The sequence below is a fragment of the Camellia sinensis genome, chromosome 2 (genome assembly GCF_055761805.1).
Source record: "Camellia sinensis isolate YWXY chromosome 2, ASM5576180v1, whole genome shotgun sequence".
Lineage (NCBI taxonomy): Eukaryota > Viridiplantae > Streptophyta > Magnoliopsida > Ericales > Theaceae > Camellia > Camellia sinensis.
The window spans coordinates 32,524,312-32,542,042 of record NC_138962.1 but is presented as its reverse complement, the minus strand read 5'-3'; the positions used below and the strand labels follow the sequence as shown (position 1 = coordinate 32,542,042).

The 17,731-nt window shown below is 34.0% G+C and overlaps 2 protein-coding genes across 17 annotated transcripts in view; both read left to right on the top strand.

The window, feature by feature from the left end:
* Positions 1-581: 581 nt before the first annotated feature.
* On the top strand, positions 582-5,882 carry LOC114288715 (uncharacterized). Of its 5 annotated transcripts, none has more exons than XR_003638371.2 (5): positions 582-938; positions 1,140-1,196; positions 4,152-4,294; positions 4,375-4,482; positions 5,714-5,882. XR_003638371.2 is itself a non-coding variant. In XM_082914057.1 (4 exons), exons 1-3 carry the CDS (start codon positions 768-770, stop codon positions 4,283-4,285), a joined length of 357 nt encoding a protein of 118 aa, XP_082770183.1. In that variant the 5' UTR covers positions 589-767; the 3' UTR covers positions 4,286-4,294; positions 4,375-4,580. The 5 variants fall into 5 exon arrangements, 2 of the variants coding, with proteins under 2 accessions (XP_082770183.1, XP_082770182.1); XR_014360789.1 differs by having other exon boundaries at positions 586-938; positions 1,145-1,196; XR_003638370.2 differs by having other exon boundaries at positions 1,145-1,196; positions 4,152-4,482.
* A 4,523-nt stretch (positions 5,883-10,405) lies between these two features.
* The window catches only part of LOC114266388 (E3 ubiquitin-protein ligase MBR2-like), a 282,653-nt gene continuing 275,327 nt past the window's right edge, over positions 10,406-17,731 (top strand). For 2 of the 12 annotated variants that reach the window (XR_014350313.1, XR_014350310.1), the window contains exons 1-3: positions 10,461-11,000; positions 12,180-12,452; positions 12,543-12,685. The gene's annotated coding sequence lies outside the window, so the exon portion shown is untranslated. Of the gene's footprint in view, positions 11,001-12,179; positions 12,453-12,542; positions 12,686-17,731 lie in introns of all 12 variants that reach the window. The other 10 variants (XM_082905247.1, XM_082905237.1, XR_014350314.1 and 7 more) reach the window with 9 other exon arrangements.

Here is a 17,731-nt window from a genome sequence, read left to right as displayed (position 1 = left end):
ACTGGATCGCCAAAAGTTGTGGAATTAGCGACAAAAAATTTTTTTAGTCGCCAGAAGTATAATATTTAGATACTATTTTTTTTAGTTGAGATATATTGATTATTGGCGACTAAAAAAAATTTAGTCGCTAAAAATACTAGAATTGGCGACAAAAAAATTATTTTAGTCGCTGTATATTGATTTTAAGCTACTAAAACCATTTAGTTGCCGAATGTAAAATAAAAAGTAATTTTTTATCTTTGGCAACCAAACTTTTGGTCGCCAAAAACATATTTTCAACGACCAAAAAATATGTTAGTCACCGTATATTGACTTTTGGCTACGAAAACCATTTAGTCGCCAAATGAAAAATAAAAATTTACTTTTTATCTTTTGGCAACCAAAATTTTGGTCGCCAAAAATTTATTTTTAGCAACTAATAAATTTTTGTCACCAAAGAACTAAATATTTGGAGGGAGGCATTTTGGAGGGAGGCATTTTAAATTTTGGAGGGATTTATAAAATTAATTAGCGACTAAAACAATTTTGGTCGCCAATTGTACCATATGTATATATATATATATATATATATTTTGCAAACCAAACCCCAAACAAATCCATCGCCTCTCTCTCTCTCTCTCTCTCTCTCTCTTCAGCATCCCTCTTCTTCTCCCTCTCTACTGCTCCTCTCCCCTCCATCTCTCACCGTCGCTCCTCCTCGCGTTCATCGGCAACCGGAGCATCGATTCACCTCCTTGTTGGTCACCGTCGCCTGAGATCCATCACCCATGGAAGCTCGATCGGCGGTTCCCAGCTACCTCTTTTTCTCCCAGCTACCACTCATTACCTTAGCCCTCAAAATTGCAGATGATGAAGATGGGTTTGTTGGGTACTGGCCTCGCTGGGTTAGCGGGTCTACATCTACGGCATCGGGACATCAACAATCTTCTGTCTGGATGGTGATTTCTTTCTCTCTCTCTCTCTCTCTCTCTCTCTCTCTCTCTCTCTCTCTCTATATATAAATATAACATATGTATATACATATTTGTATGCACAATTGCATATACACATGTTCATATTAATTCTTTGTTTTTTCGTAATTGGAATTGAATTTATATGAGATCCTTTCCTATATATGATTTGCTATTTATTGTCTTCAGTATAGAACAATGCATCTTTCTTCTTATCGTGCTCCAGTGCCGTCACTACGTTTAAAGGTATTTCATATTCCTCCTCCCTACTCAAACCCTCTCGTTTGTTTTCCCAGAAAAAACGCAAGTTTTGTTTTGTCCTCTTCCAATTGATGGAAAACCTGGTATTGTAGTTTTTTTTATTGGCAATTAGTTTTATAATCGATTTAGTGTAGTGGAATAAAGTGCAATACAAGCGTGATTTTTTAGGCACTTTATTCCTAAAACTTGTTGAAGAACACTCATGTAGTTGAAACCCATTCATAGTTGAAACCCATTCTGATTCATAGTTGAAACCCATTCGTTTTATAATCACGCTTGAAGATCAAGGGAGGCAGATTTTGAAGAATACCAACTACCCTAGAGGCTAGAGCCAATCATAGTTGAAACCCATTTTGACTTTTTCCCTTCCCTCTATTTTCCTTCCCTACCATAGAGCCAATTGAAGAGAAAGTGGACCTCGGGATGATATTTTTCCCCTTTCATATAACATTTCTAGGAAATTTAGTTGGTTGGTAATAATTGGACTTTTTTTTTTTGGTGGGTAAGCATATGAAGAAAAAAAAGAAAGAAAGAAGAAGTAGCAAGGTCTATATGAAAATGCAAAGGGCATACCCCAGGCCATGCTAACTATAGTGTTTAAAATTGAAAATTATTTTTACTTGATCAAAGAAGGTTGATGATGTGAACTTGATGAAAATGATAAGTAAATATAAAAGAATGATGAAGTTTGGTTGAAGAAAATTCGTTAGGGTGTTCAAATCCACCACTGCTTGTGTAACATGAGCCAATTGTAATTGTTCTTGGGAGATTAATTAATGGATAATTATGATATAATATATTATGACTACAAGTATTAATATGATAGTCCAGAAAATTCATAGACTGAAACTCTAGGCATAGACCTTCTTCGATTGGTACGAATCCATCTTACGCTAAAACTATTGTTGTAGGAACGGTCCGTCTTCCCTTAGCATGATCTATCTTAGGATCTCAATATATGTACAAATAAAACTATTGCACAACCATGCATTTGAAATCACATAAATCAAACACGGGAAGCAAGCTGTAAATGTTTTGCAATTATATCCAAAAATAATACAACTAAAGAATTAATTACAAAACCTCAAATGTTTCTTGAGTAGGGCTTCATCTAAGCCCTAAGGGTGAGAAGATTAGCTACACATGACTGTAGAAATTGTCATAGCTCTCTTGGAAGAGAACTTGGAAGAAAATTTTCTCTACACTTGATTTTCTATCGCTCTTCTCCACTTTTCCTCTCTTTTGATCAACCCAACCTCTCTGTTTATAGAGCAAATACATGTACAAAGTATTTTCTCCCAAATATTCAGGGATTTGCTCATAAACACAACCAACAATGGTTGAATATGGAAGATTTGGGAAGTAAAATTTAGTGGTTAGTTGTTGAACACATTGAGTCATATATGATTTTTCATTGATATCTCACTCTACACTTCAAATTCTGATATGTGGCTAGTTTCATCTGAAACTGGATATCTAGGGTTTCAATTTAGACACAAGATTCGCATGGTTTGGACTTGAAATGAATGAAATATGATTTTTCAAAGTTGGGGATTGCAATCTATCCTGTGTGCAGAATTTGTCTTCATTTTTAACCTCAAATATGGTTGAATTAAGAAGTTATTATGAAATAATGATTTGTAGCCCTTTGAGTTAGCTTTCCAATGCGGCTTAAATCATCTCCATCCAATATCGTAATAAGGAGGAGATATGCTCAAAATACCGATTGCTGCGCAAAGAAATTCCAATTTGAAAATTCTAGATTTTATTCTTAAATTTGATTGGATAATCCTTTCTTCAAAAAAATCCATGCAAGCTTCGCAAAATTCATTCTACTCATGTCATTTGAGTGTAAAGACTTTGAAAACCTACAAATACATTAAACAACACAAAATCATGAAGACTACTCCATCTATCTCAAACATGGCCAATCTTGTCCTTAGAGTATTCAAGTCCTTACAGCTATTTTGCAAATTTATAGCATTGTTTTTTATCTAAATAGAGTAAAAGAAATGCAGCAATAAAAGTTGTATGAGATCCATTCCTATTTATGATTTGCTATTTAATGTTTTTTTAATAAATTATTTTAGTTTAGTGGGATTCTTCTGCCATGGTGAAGCAACTATACATCACTTCTTTTTGGATTGAAGAGTGTAAAATAAAGTAAAATGTCCCATATATGTATGGACCTTTATAGTTTTGACATTTTTAAATAGTTTATAGAGGAATTAGAGGCCCATGGTAAGATTCCAATGTTGAGAGAGGTTGAATTTTTCCTATCTTGGTCCTTTCAGTATTGTGATGCCTAAATTGACTATTTCGAAATTTAATTTCTAGATATGTATGTTGTTGATATGCAGAAGAATATTTGTGGTCTATTTGTCAAATTCATTAGCAACTAGTGATGCAAGGTAGGACTATTATTAGTTTTATAATTTTTTTTGATAGGAATTGCAATATTAATTGACAATATGGATCAAAACAACGAGCTTCATCATGTCTAGTGGTTATAGAGATATGACCTTATGTTAAACAGTATTTGAGATGTTACTATTGCTAATGTTAGATAGTATTTGGGTGTTTATCATTTTTGGTGAGAAATTCCCTATTGCTAATGTTATATATACTACAAGTGTGAGTGGTGTGATGATGATTGATGTCTAAGGTTTTGTTTATAATGAAATATTTTATGTTTTCAATTTTATGGAATTTTTTTTTCCCTATAAAAAAATATGATAGAACTTGTTGTTTGATGTATAGTTGGTGTTGTCTTAGAAGTAAAGGCTTTCTACTACTGGCTTCTTCATGCATGGATCTCACACACTTCTTAATAATAATGTTCTTCTGTATGTGAGTTTCATTTGTAGAGTAGTTAAACTATTGATAGCCCAATGAACTGTTATATTAGTATGACCCATTTGATCTTTTGTATGGTTGTAGGAGATGATGCTGACTGTGGTAACCAAGAAGCTGAAACAAGGACCTACCCTCAAAAGTTTAGAAAGCTACTTTTATTTTCTGAGCAACAATTACTTGGGCTTGAGTTCACATCCTACAATTTCAAATGGGTTTAATCATTAATGGTCAACAACATTTTATTTACTTTTTTATATTAACTATTTTTTAGACATTTGCCTAAGTTGTTTTGGCCCTCCTATTTTAGGCAGCCCTAGCACATGGAATGGGCCCAAGGGGTTCTGTTTTAATCTGTGGGTATACAAGTTACCATGGACTGCTTGAGTCATGCTTGGTAGACTTGAAGAAGAAAGAGGTATTGACTTTGTTCTATGTATTGCAATCAATTGTTCATTGGGAGTCAGGATCGTTTGTACATTTTATCAATTTATTTTTACATTTACTTACTGAAAAGATTAATTTATTTTTCTCCGTTGTGTTAACACTTGCTGGTATGGAATAATGAAACATTACAATAGAGGGACTGTAATGTGTAAACATGAACAAATGTATGATGGAAACATGATCAGTATGTTGGATCAATAGCAGCATATCATGTATAAATTGCATCTTCTGAATTCACATGTACAATATATTCTTCAATATAGTTTGATGTTTTGGGCTGTTGATGTTTTCTGAATTTGTATTCTAGAGCATGGTCCCATTATTTCGTTCAGAAGATATGGTAAATCTTTGACTTCTAGGGTTAGGGAACTAGAAAGTTTTACTCTGGGATTACAATTCAGGAAAAAGGAAATTTAAGTCTGATTCAGAAAATTTGTGTAATTTATATTTAATTATTGGTAACATTTGTTTGCTTTAGTTTGTGGCAAAACGGGTTGTCTCAATTTTACTATTGTGAAAGGTCACTGATGCTCATAATATTCTCATCAAGATGTATGCTTATATTACAGCCTTATGCATGATATAATTAATAAAGTGATAAGGTGCAGAGATCCTTTCTAATTATAAATGTCCTATAGGCTGCATTTTCCATTGGAAGATTGACTTACAAATAAAAATAAGACACTACATATTATTTTTCTTTAATTCTGGTTTTAAGATTTCTACACCTATTTTATCATGTATCTTTGACAATATAACTGCTTCTTGTAGCTATGTTTTTAGAACTTAATTAATATTGTTGTTGAGTTTTTCCTAGAAAAAGAAAAATGAAAGCATTTCTAGTGGGTTTGTTTAATGTTTGGCTGGAATTGAGGGGATAGAATGAGTTCTGGGTTGTGATATTTGTTTAATGTTTGTTAATGTTTAATGTTTGGCTGTTTAATCCATGTCATTTCACTTATAAGTTGTTTTCTGTTCAATTGAAATCCTATATTTGAGGGAACCTCCTGATTGCATAAATTTAGATGCTATATTATTCCTTTTGGCATGAAAGAGGACTGCTTGATATAAGTAACAGTCTTGCTTGTGAAGTCCCATAAGGGTAACGCAAAGATTTTGCATTATATAATTTTCTTTTATAATTTCAAATATGCCAATGCTATGTGGTCAATACTAATGATTAATTTATTTATTTTTTACAGATGATTTTTGGCATGGAATTGTAGATATTCCTTTTTTCTCTATGGAGGACGTGGTTTTTGTACTACTTTTTATTTTGTATGAAATTATTATTTTCAGTTGGAATATACTTGGTTTGTAAAAAATTTGCCATTAAAAGTTATTCTCTTTTTTGGATGGTTGTAAGTGAAATACGTGTTATGGAATGGGTGATAATATGCATGTATTGTTTTGTTTGTATACTTATTACAGGTTGCGTGAGATACATACAGGTTGTGGACAAATTAATTAAAATAAAATAAAAATATAAAATGATATTTTTGACGACTAAACAATTGGTAGCCAAAAATGAAGTTAAATATTTTTAGTGACTAAATAGTTAGCAGCTAAAAAAATAATTAAATGGAAACAAACCTTTTGGCAACTTAACATTTAGCAGCCATTTAAAAAAAAGACTTTAGGTGACTAATGATTTAGTAGCCAAAAAAAAAATTAAGTTTTGGCGACAAAAATTTTAGTAGCTGAAAATGTGATGTTAAATTTAATTGTAATTTTTTGGCGACTAAAAAATTAGTTGCCAATTTAGCCTTTTAGTGACTAAATTTTTTTTGTCGTCAATACCTTTACTTTTGGCGACTACTTGTTTAGTCGCTAGTTTAGGACTTTCGGCGACTAAAATTTTTTTAGTTGCCAATACTTTCGTCGACCGTCTTTCCGCGACCAAGTTGGCGACCAAATTATTTAGTCGGGAAAATCTTTTAACGACTAAAAGTATGACTTTTGGCGACTAAAAATTTAGTCGCCAAAAGTACAATTTCTTATAGTGAACTTTGAGAGAGAGACAGTCAATTTTTAAATTATTATTTTTTTTTTAATGGAACACTATTGTCATTTTTCGCGTGTCAAAATAGGCTTATAGCGAAGCACGTATAATTTGATGTTCAAGATTACTCTATTTCACTTTTTTATTTTTTGTTTTTTCCATTACAAAATATACATCTCAGCCCAAATTTTGAAGTGTACGCAATTTTTTCATGCCAAGACATAGATCTTCGGCAGTTTAATTGTTACACGAGGAAATTCTATTCATCATTTTAAATATAAACAATAATACTATAATGATTATATTTGTAATGTATTATAATTTGTTTATTATGTAATATTTACTACTGCATTATTTAACAGACTTGAGTGGTAGGACCGAGGGGTGTTCGTGGTTCAGTTACCGCTGTAGAACCTTCATTCTGCCATCCGTCCGTCGAATTGGCGAATGCGGATTGAGCGGATTGGTGGATAGATGTGCATTAGTTTGATGGTTTAAACTTTTACAAATTTTGAATATAATACAATAATTTGTTAACATTTTTTTTGAGATAACAATTCAACTCAACATAACCAAAAAATTATTAAGTAAATTGTCAAATATCAATGATAAATACATACTATAACAAAACCATGCATTATCAAAACTATTTCATTACTTTTTTTTTATTCAAAAAGTATTTGATTTAATTTTTTTTAAAATGATAAAATTAAACCTTATATTTTCCATACAAAAATATCAAATATCAACACTTGTCACTTGATAAAAAGATCTCAAAATAGAAAACACAATAGAATATCTAAATAAATTGAAAACACAAAGTCTTACAAATTATTAAGGTGCTCGCAGTTTAGCGGTTCGGTTGTAAGCAAAGGAATCTCAAATCCGTCATCATTCCAAAACTAAGCGGATTGAAAAAAATCAATCTGCAACCGTTTACTCGTCATCATGCATCCATTCAAAATGCGACAGATCAGTTCAATTCGATTGGTTTGAGTGGATCAAAATATCTGTTGAACCCCTAGTAGGACTATTCAACCAAAACAATCATGAAATATCAAATAAAAAAAAAACAAAATGTGATTATTATTATCATTGTTTGAAGTCGAGGGTGATTGGCCATTTTTACTCATATCGTATGTCGCAGAGTGCGGCCCAAATTGTTGAGCAAGATTGATAAAGCCCATTTTCCTAAAGATGGTTAAAGAGCAATGAGCAAGAGTCCATCCAAACTATTAGGCCCACTGGCCCAATTAAACACGTTTTCACTGTTCGAGAATTGGAAAGGCCTCTGTTAGAACAAAGTGAATTTAAAAAAAAAAATGACTAAGGGGTCGTTTGGGATTGTGGGTTTTTAGTGGATTTTGTTTTGTTATAATTTTTTAAAAAAAATTAGAGTTCTAGAATCTACTCAGATGAATCCAAAAAGTTAAAGCACACTATTAAAGCACTGGATGAGAATACCAGGGAAATCACCGGATAAGAATACCAAATTAAAGCACACTGTTAACAATTGGATTCCTCCAAATTGGATCACTGTTAACAAGCTTTAATCCAAATCACTCGAAGTTTGCTACATGGATCATTTTTCTTAGTTTATCTATGCAAAAAGCCATATCTTATAACTTAAGAAACATAATGAACGCACTCAGTAGTTCACTACAAGAAAAGTGGGCATAAGAGACGGAACTTTTTGCGACGGCATATTTGCCGTCGCAAAAAGTGACTTTTTGAGACGGCACAACTTGCCGTCGCGAAAAATATGACTTTTTGCGACAGCACAACTTGCCATCGCGAAAAATATGACTTTTTGCGACGGAACAACTTGTTGTCGTAAAAAAATAGAGTATTTGCGATGGCAAAGATTGCTGTCGCAAAAAAAAAAAAAAAAATTACGATTGTAATAGGTACCGTTGTAAAAAAAAAAAAGAGTAAAAAATATATATATATTGTGGCTTTGAGACGCCTTCATATATATATAGTCACAAAATGGTTTAAATAAATGCAACGGTATTTTTTTGTCGCAAAAAAAAAAAACGACGTCGTCATACTCTTTTGATATAATATTTCTCTTTTCACCCATTTTTTCATCTTCTTGTCTCTCTATCTCTGTTTCTGTCTCTCTTCTTTTTCTCTCTCTCACTCATCACTCTTCTTTGTCTGTCTGTCTCTCTCTTTCTCTTTGTGTCTTTGTCTCTGTCTCTCTTCTCTTTCTCTCTCTCACTCATCACTCTTCTCTGTTTGTTTGTCTGTCTCTGTCTCTCTGTCTTTCTCGTCCATCTCTCTTCTCTCTCTGTCTCTCTTCTCTTTATTTCTCTCGCTCTCTCGCTCATCTCTCTATGTCTCTCTCTCGTTTATCTCTTTTCGCTCTTTTTCTCTCTCTTTTTCTGTCTATCTCTTTTCACCCATTTTTTCATCTTCCTCTCTCTCTTCTCTTTCTCTCTCTCATTCATCACTCTTCTCTCTCTGTTTGTCTGTCTCTCTTTCTCTCTTTGTGTCTCTCACTCATTTATCTCTTTTCTCATCTCTTTTCTCTCTCTGTCTCTTTCGCTCATCTCTCTTCTCTCTATCTCTCTCGCTCATCTCTCTTCTTTCTATCTCTCTCATCTCTCTTCTCTCTATGTCTCTCTCGCTCATCTCTATTCTCTATGTCTCTCTCATTCATCTCTCTTCTCTCTTTGTCTCTTTTTCTGTCTCTTACTCTTTATCTCTCTCTCTTCTCTCTCTCACTCATCACTCTTCTCTGTCTGTCAGTCTTTGTCTCTATCTCTCTTTCTCTCATTGTCTCTCGCTCATCTCTCATCTCTCTTCTCTCTATCTCTCTCTCTGTCTCTCTCGCTCATCTTTCTTCTCTCTCCGTCTCTCTATTTTTCTATGTCTTTCTCTCGATCATCACTTTTCGCTCTCTTTCTCTCTCTCTCTTTGTCTATCTCTCGCTCATCTCTTGTTTCTCTCTCTTTTTCTGTCTATCTGTCTCTCTCTATCTATTTCTCTCTCTGTATCTGTCTCTCTCTCTATATATCTCTTTCTTTCTCTGTCTCTCTCTCACTCATCACTTTTCTCTCTCTCTCTTTCTCTCTATGTGTCTGCCTATCTGTCTATCTCTCTCCTCCATTGTGTTCACCTTGCTCACTCTCTCCCTCTTATCTTCTCTATTGACTGAGCTCTCCACTACAAGAAAATGCACTTTTAGCGACCACTTTGTCTCTCTCTCGCTCATCACTCTGTCTTTCTCTCTCTCTCTCTCTCTCTCTCTTCTCTATCTGTCCCTCACCACCCATCTCCTCTACCACCTTCACCACTACTGCAAATGCCATTCCACTACTACCACTGTTGCCACTCCACCTCTACGACTATCATTACTACCACCATCGCTACTACTCCACTACCACCACTACTACTACCATTACCTCTCCATCACCACCGCTACTCTATCTCCTCTACCACTACCACAACTTCACCACTAATCTCCTTCGCCACCACTACCACCACCACTATCACCTCTTATCTACCACCTTTACTACTACTGCCACTCCCTATCCTCTACCACAAAAAATTAGTTCTTGACTTTTAGTAAAAAAAAATGGGCCGCAAAAAAAATATTTTTCATTGACCACAAAAAATTAACTTTATTTTAATGGAAAATATTTTTCATTAAAATATTATCCCTACTTCTACCAAATAAAAATAATAATAATAATTTTTTATTCATTAAAATAAAATGAAACAAATAAATTTTCAACCTTCATAACTAAAAGAAAATGAAAAATAAATAAATAAATTCATTAACTATAAAAAAAATATTATTTTAACAAAAAATAAATTTTGTTGTCGTCGTGAAAAAAAAAATATTATTTAAATATTTATTTGTGATGGAAATTAAAAAAAAAAATTTCCCATTCCGCCCGGTTTCGCCCTCCCTCTTTCCATCTGGCTCCCCCCCTCCCCCAAAACCCAAAATCCCCAATCTGTTTCTTGTTTTCCATTCCCACTCCCCCCTCCCCCTCCCCCCCAAAACCCAAAATCCCCAATCTGTTCAACCAAAATCCCTAATCTCTTCTTAGGGTTCTCTCTCTCTCTTTCTCTCTCTCTCTCTCTCTCTCTCCGGCGAGCGGTTGTAGACGGCGGCGAGCAATTTCTCATTTCTTCTCTCTCCTTCAAGACCTTCGAAGCCTCCTCACCTCCCCGTCTGGTATACAAGTCCTTGAATACTAACATGCATTTGAGCGAAAAGACTCCCTTAGCGAGGTTTGAAGACTTTGAAAACCATCCGACTGATCGAGAGAATCATTGTCCAGGACGGTGACCCTTCGAAGACCATCAAGGTCCCTGATGGGTTCGATTACGAGCTCTATAATCATAACAATATTAACAGGATTTTAGGTCCTAAGGCTTCTTGCATTTCCTTCAAGGACTCTGCATATCGCTGCTTTGGGTATATGGTTTCTAAGAAGAAATATATCTTCACCATTGACGATGATTGCTTTGTAAGTTTTCCTTCTATTTGGGTTTTTGTTTTTTAATCTGGGTTTTTGTTTTTTAATGATAAAGTTTAGATCTTGATGCAGCTATGTGTTTTGGGTGTCAATTTGGTAGATCTATTTGATAATGGCTAGTTATGATCTGGGTTTTTAAGAAAAATTGACTGTTTGATTGTTGGGTTGTTCTTTGGTGTCGCACTGTTGGTTTCTTCTAGCCATATAGCTTGTTTTGCTTTGTATTTTTATTATTTTTGTTATCAGTTTTTCTTTTTGGCAGAGTACTTGATGGGGTCTAGTAACTTTTTTAAAAACTAGCTTGTCGGTGCAAATGTGATGCATTTGTAATTTAACATAAATTATATCTAATTTTACATCTCAATTTTTTGTGTGATTTGTTAAATGAAGAAAATGGATTGAAATTGATAACTGTTTAACAATATGTGTGTATTTTTGGAAGAATAAGTGCAAATGTGATGTGTTTGCAATTTTACGTATACATTTTTTGGTGATTTGTTAAATGAGGAAAATGGATTGAAATTGATAACTGTTTAACAATATGTGTACTTTTGGAAGAAAAAAGAATAGCTTAACAAACCTTCAAAATCTTATGAGTTGTGTGCTTTATATAATACTGTAGATAGTATAGATTCACTTGGTCAACTTCAAACAACTTGATTAGGTCTCTATGACTGCTTGGTTTTGTTAATGAGTGATTTTGCTGATATAGAATTAATCTTTTTGAATCACAATAATTATCTGTAATGCCAAACATTGGGATGTGATTGGTTGCTTTGTTATTTTAATATCCAGATTGAAGTTTGTGGTTGTTTGCTTTGAATCTCATAAACTAGAGTTTATTGATGTAATTTGAATAATGCTAAATTGCTAATAGTGAGATCTTACAGTTTGATTGTTATTTTAACAACTTTTCCTTCTCTGTACTTTATTTTATTGTACCATCAATTTTGCATGTTATATTCAAATAATTCCCTTTGAAAGACACTTTATAAATACTTTCTAGGTAACATATCTGGGGAATCATGCTTTTGTAGTTCATGATTAACTAGTTACAATGTGATCTACCGCTGTAGAATGGTTAAAGATTTTACATCTTTTTGAATCATTGTATATTAGTAACAAGGTCTTCACTTTTTCTCTTTTTTGATCTTTGGTTGGTGGGTCCAGATTGTTAAAGTAACCATAATCCTGACTTTAGACAGCAATAAAATACTTTAGTTAATGGCCAATTCTCTCGATAGAGACCTCTAATATCAAGAAGATGGCAACGTCTCCTGAAATGATGTGCTGCTTCTGCCCTGCACCACTAAAACAATTTCTTGAAATTGCCATTAACATGAAATTTGATGAAGAGCCTAACTATTCCAAGCAAATCTCCCTGTTCGAGGGACTGATTGAACCACTGCTATAAGGCCAATAAACACTGATGGTGCTCAAATGGTGATTCTGGTGATCTTTGAATTTATGACTATGATTCCTTTTCTTGTGAACCTTGCTATTAACAAATCCTGTTTGTGTAATCATTGGTAGATTATATATCAAGTTGGTCAAAAATGAAGTAGATTGAATATTGAGGAGGATGAGGATGGGCTCCCTAAGAAGAAGGTTCGTCTAGGAGTTCCTGCCACACAGTGGATTTCAATTTACAATGCAAGGCAACCTATGAAACAGAGGTAGAATTGTGTTTTATTGTTTATTTTGTATTACTATCACTTACTAGGAAGTTGTTTAAATCTTATTTTTTATTTTCACAATGGATTTCAATTTTCAACTTGGTATGTTTTTGTATTGCTAGCCATTTGTGGGCCTTGATTCTAAGGCTTTATGAGGGTTGTCCAGAATGTTAGCAGAAGTTATTAGTGGGTGAAAAGGGTGTTTTTTGGTAAGCTAAACAACAAGAATTGGAATGTTGCCCTCTTTGATTGATGTGGTGCATTTGGGGAAAGAAGCTGATAAAAAAAGAAGAAAGAAAAATGTGGTGTACTTGGGGATAGAAAGGGCATTCTTTTGAAGGCATGGATTATGTGGTTGTGTTAAATAGTTATCATTAAAGATTTTGTTTGATTAGGTTAAAGAGAGGGAGGACCTTTATCTGGAGAGTTCATATATATGTATACACACATTTAGTATACACATGTGAAACTTCCTTGATGCCTTTTTATTTGGTTCATTTGGAAATTTCCTGGAAAGCTAATCTTAGGTTTTTTTTTTCTCCATTAGAACTATAGGGCCGTTACGCTCATCACTAAACTTGTTGGTGAGTTGAAATATAAGGTTGAATCGATCATCAAAAGAAGAATTAGGCCAAAAATTAGAATACACTCGGCTAAAATAAAACTTCCATGCTACTTATTAAAAATATATGTACTGAACCAAATTCTGGTTGGATTTTGCTTTGTCATGGAAGTCTGTGAAGTCATTATAGCTTTTACGGTGGTTGTGAAGTTTGCAAGAAGCTGTTTGGCAGTTTTGATGGAATGAGTGTCTATTTGATTAAGATAGTAGTTAAATTTTTATTTTTGTATTTGATTGAGATGTTTAATTATCCATGTGGGATTTGATGACTAACAAAAAAAATATTGTATTTGATGCTATAGTAGTTAAATTTTTATGTTTTTTTGTAATTAACATTAACACATAATTATATTGTCATTAATTATTTTTATTTTTATTTTTCAGATATTTCCCATATAGGAGTGTGCTTCTTGTGGAATGCATGTCTGTGGAGAATCTAGCTAATTTTTGTTTTTGTTATCTACAAAGAATGATAAGAAACATTTAATTTTGGTTTATGTTATTTTGAACTATGAACAAAATCATATATTTAAACATTATATATGTATTATGAAATATTATGTAGTGGGATAATTTTGTTGATGTGTAATTATGAATGGAAGAATATTTTATTATGGAGAAATTGTTATTTTTATATAGGAATTTTTATATTATTATGAAGAAATTTTAATATTTTTAATAATTTTATCATAGGATGTTTTTTTTTTGTGATGATTTTTATTGATTTTGTTACAGGTTTCACTTTTTGCGGCGGCACTAAACTGTCGCAAAAAATAGAAATTTTATTATTTAAAATAGAAATTTTATTATTTTTTAAAAACTTTTTGCGACGGTTGTACACTGTCGCAAAATAGAAATTTTTATATTTTTTTAATACTTTTTGCGACGGCACCACACCGTTGCAAAAACGTTGCAAAAAAAAAAAGATTATTAGCGACGGCATTTTTTACCGTCTCAAATAACATTTTTAGCGACAGTAAAACAATGCCGTCGCAAAAAAGTAAAGGAATTTCAAACATTATTTGCCGTCGCAAAAGGCAAAAATGCCGTCGCAAAACATTAGCGGCGGCACTGTGCAGTCACAAAAACTCTTTTGCAACACCCACAGTTGCGACTCCCCTCTTGCCGTCGCAAAAGGTCATTTTTTGCGACAGCATTAGGAGTATTAGCGACAGCATTTTACCGTTACAAAAAACTAAAATTTTAGTAATGGTTTATCATATTTGGGAAGCTTTTCCTTGTGCATTGATTTAGCAGTTTATTGCACATGTTCTGATTCTGTGACGTAGTTCTGAAGCTTAGATACCTCTCATCTTACTGTTTAAATAAATTCGTGAATGAGCCGTGCAGATGTTTTTGTGTATATTTTATTCTGGTAGGAAGTTTTGAGAGCATGAAAAATGATATTGTTTCTTTCTCGTCCTACTGTTTAATTAATTTTATGGTTAGGTTGGCACCATTTTAATAGCTGATTATTATTTTTCCTTCGAATAGTTTATATTTAGGGTTACTTGGGAAACAACGTGAACAAATAGTTGGAGTATGGTCACAAGTTCAAAATAACACACTAATAAACTCAGGTCAGGTGATAAAAAGTCCAGAAGAAGTACCTGGAGCTCTCAAATGTCCGTATGCTTATTATGTATTTTCTTTCTCATAATTGCACTTGTTTTGTGTTTCATTTTGTTCCAAAATAATATCTTGCAGTACTAAAGGTGGTTCTTTCTTATGGTTGAAAGTAAATGCATAATTCATCATCTCAATTCTGGTTGAGTAACAATTTGTCTATGTTGGCCGGTAGGTAGGTAGGTAGTACCTGTTGCAGTAATGAGCTTATTGTTGAAACAATTTTATTTGTACAAAGCATAAATTGAAACCAAATCAAACAAATAAAATAAAGAACGTACCAAATTTATTTTTACCGAACCGAATAAATATTTAAAGACCAAGTTGAGTGTGTGACACTCTGTCCTTAAGACAGATTCGCCTCGCTACGGTACTTACGGTTAAGTGGCGTCTATTTCCCAGGATACAATGATCTTCACAAATTTGTAGTGGCGCTCCAAACAAATTTGTCAGGCGAACTAGAACCTTGTGTTCTATACTCTCTTTAATTTTTTCTAAAACTAGAATGAAGAATAAATAATGCAAAGGAGCAAAACTAGAAGGAAAGAATGAATTTTCGGATGTGAAATCTGCTGGAATAGGGCTGGTATTTATAGGGAAAAAACAGTCCCGAAAAGGTATGAATTTGAACTTGAACAGGTGCAAAACTCTTGAACATATTTAGATATGAAACTGAACAGATATGGTAACTGTACAGTTATATAACTGTTTAGAAACTGCTGAAACTGCCTCGGCAGTTTTGAATTTGAATCTGTCCAAAAATGAATCTGTCCAGGTGCAACAGATCTGAAACAGTTTTGAATAGATATACAAACTGTTTGGCAGTTTTAAAACTACTCGGAACTGCTGGGCAGTTTTTCCCAATCTGTTGGACAGTTTGAACCGGTTGAACTACTGGAAAATGGACTGAAAACTGGATACAATTTGGATAGAAAATTAAATTCTATTTTGGTACAAAATTTGAATTCAATTTCATTAAGAATTTTGGAAAAAATTCAAATAAATTATATCCAAAAAATTAATATTAGAACTAACCCGACCCACACCCGCGCTCGGCATTGCTCGGCTCGGCCGGACGGATGGACGATGGCGGCGTGCGCGGGCGTGTGTGGTGGTTTTTAGCCAAGGTTCTAATTGTTCATAACTCCTCCCTTTTACAAACTTGAGGTGCCCCTTGTGGCCCAACCCAAGTGCCGCAATCTAGAGTTTATATACATACACAAACTCTCTTAAAGTTTCAATGTGGGACAACCCATTTCAAAGAAACCCACATTTACTTCTTTAATTGTCCATTCCACGGACCCGAAAACGACGTCAAGTTTCCATTTACTCATAAATGATTTTGACGAGCCGTCTTCATCGTGTGACTTGCCATGCGGCAAGGAACACGTCACCTCTTCGGACCCACCCCAAAAGACGTTTGGGGCCCACTCAATTTTGGACTCAAAGTTGGCCCAAAATAAGCCTTTATAAAAACCAATTTTCCAACAATCTCCCACATGAATGGAATTTGACGGAGAGAAAATGCAACAACATGATCCAATTACAGAGAGTACAAAAATTGTAAATATTCTGCAAAGGATAGGTAGCTTTTGGATTTGAACCTTCCCTTGTGAGACACTATCGGATTTACTATCTAACCAGTGAACATGATGTCTTGAACTGTTCAGTCGTTTGTGTAAACCAAGACAACAGAACTCACACAGTATATCCCTAAACACAGTTTAATTCTCACTATTGTGTTCATTTTGGCCTTGAACAACCTGGTCTTTCATGAGTGCTCTAGAGAATTGTATCCCTTCACAAATCTCATAGAACCGGCTCAGTTCACACTCATATAAGTGATTCTTATGAATAATATCCTGCCATACTCCACTAGGTATACCTAGATATAAGAATCATTAAAAGTATTACTTAACCTAAAATGCTGCAGACATCACTATTTCATCTTAGAAATGGGCAGGAATTTGTCTCCCCAGTGATCCTTTTGAGTCATTCACAACTCAGGTTGTCTCTTTGAACCTAGATCTTGGGATCTCCAGTCAACTAGGTTGGGTTGCCAATGTGGTAACTCTTATTTAATAGGCTTAAGTCCCATTCTCCTCGATGAATTCTCAACTAACTCTCTGGCTAACCCTTTGGTTAATGGATCCGCTATATTGTCTTTAGACTTCACATATTCAATGGAAATAATTCCATTAGAGAGTAGTTGTCTCACGGTGTTATGTCGACGACGAATGTGACGTGACTTACTGTTATACATATGACTCTGTGCTTTACCAATTGCTGATTGACTATCACAATGTATGCATCTAGTAGGCAATGGTTTTGGCTACATTGGAATATCTTCAAGGAAGTGGCGAAGCCATTCTGCCTCTTCCCATGCTTTATCTAAAGCTATGAATTTTGATTCCATAGTAGACCTAGCAATGCAAGTTTGTTTGGAAGATTTCCAAGATACAGCCTCACTACCAAGAGTAAAAACATACCCACTGGTAGACTTTAAGTCTCTAGTATCCGATATCCAATTTGCATCACAGTATCCTTCAAGTATTACTGGATATCTAGTATAATTTAGCCCAATGTTACGAGTAAATCTGAGGTATCTTAGAACCCTTATAATTGCTTTCCAGTGTTCTACTCCTGGGTTACTTCTATATCTACTTAATTTACTTCTGCATAAGCTATATCTAGGCGAGTGCAGTTCATCAAGTACATTAAGCTTCCAATAATTTGGGTATACTCTAATTGAGAAACACTTTCCTTTTATAGCGATCCGGGTTTTGGACCCGACCTAC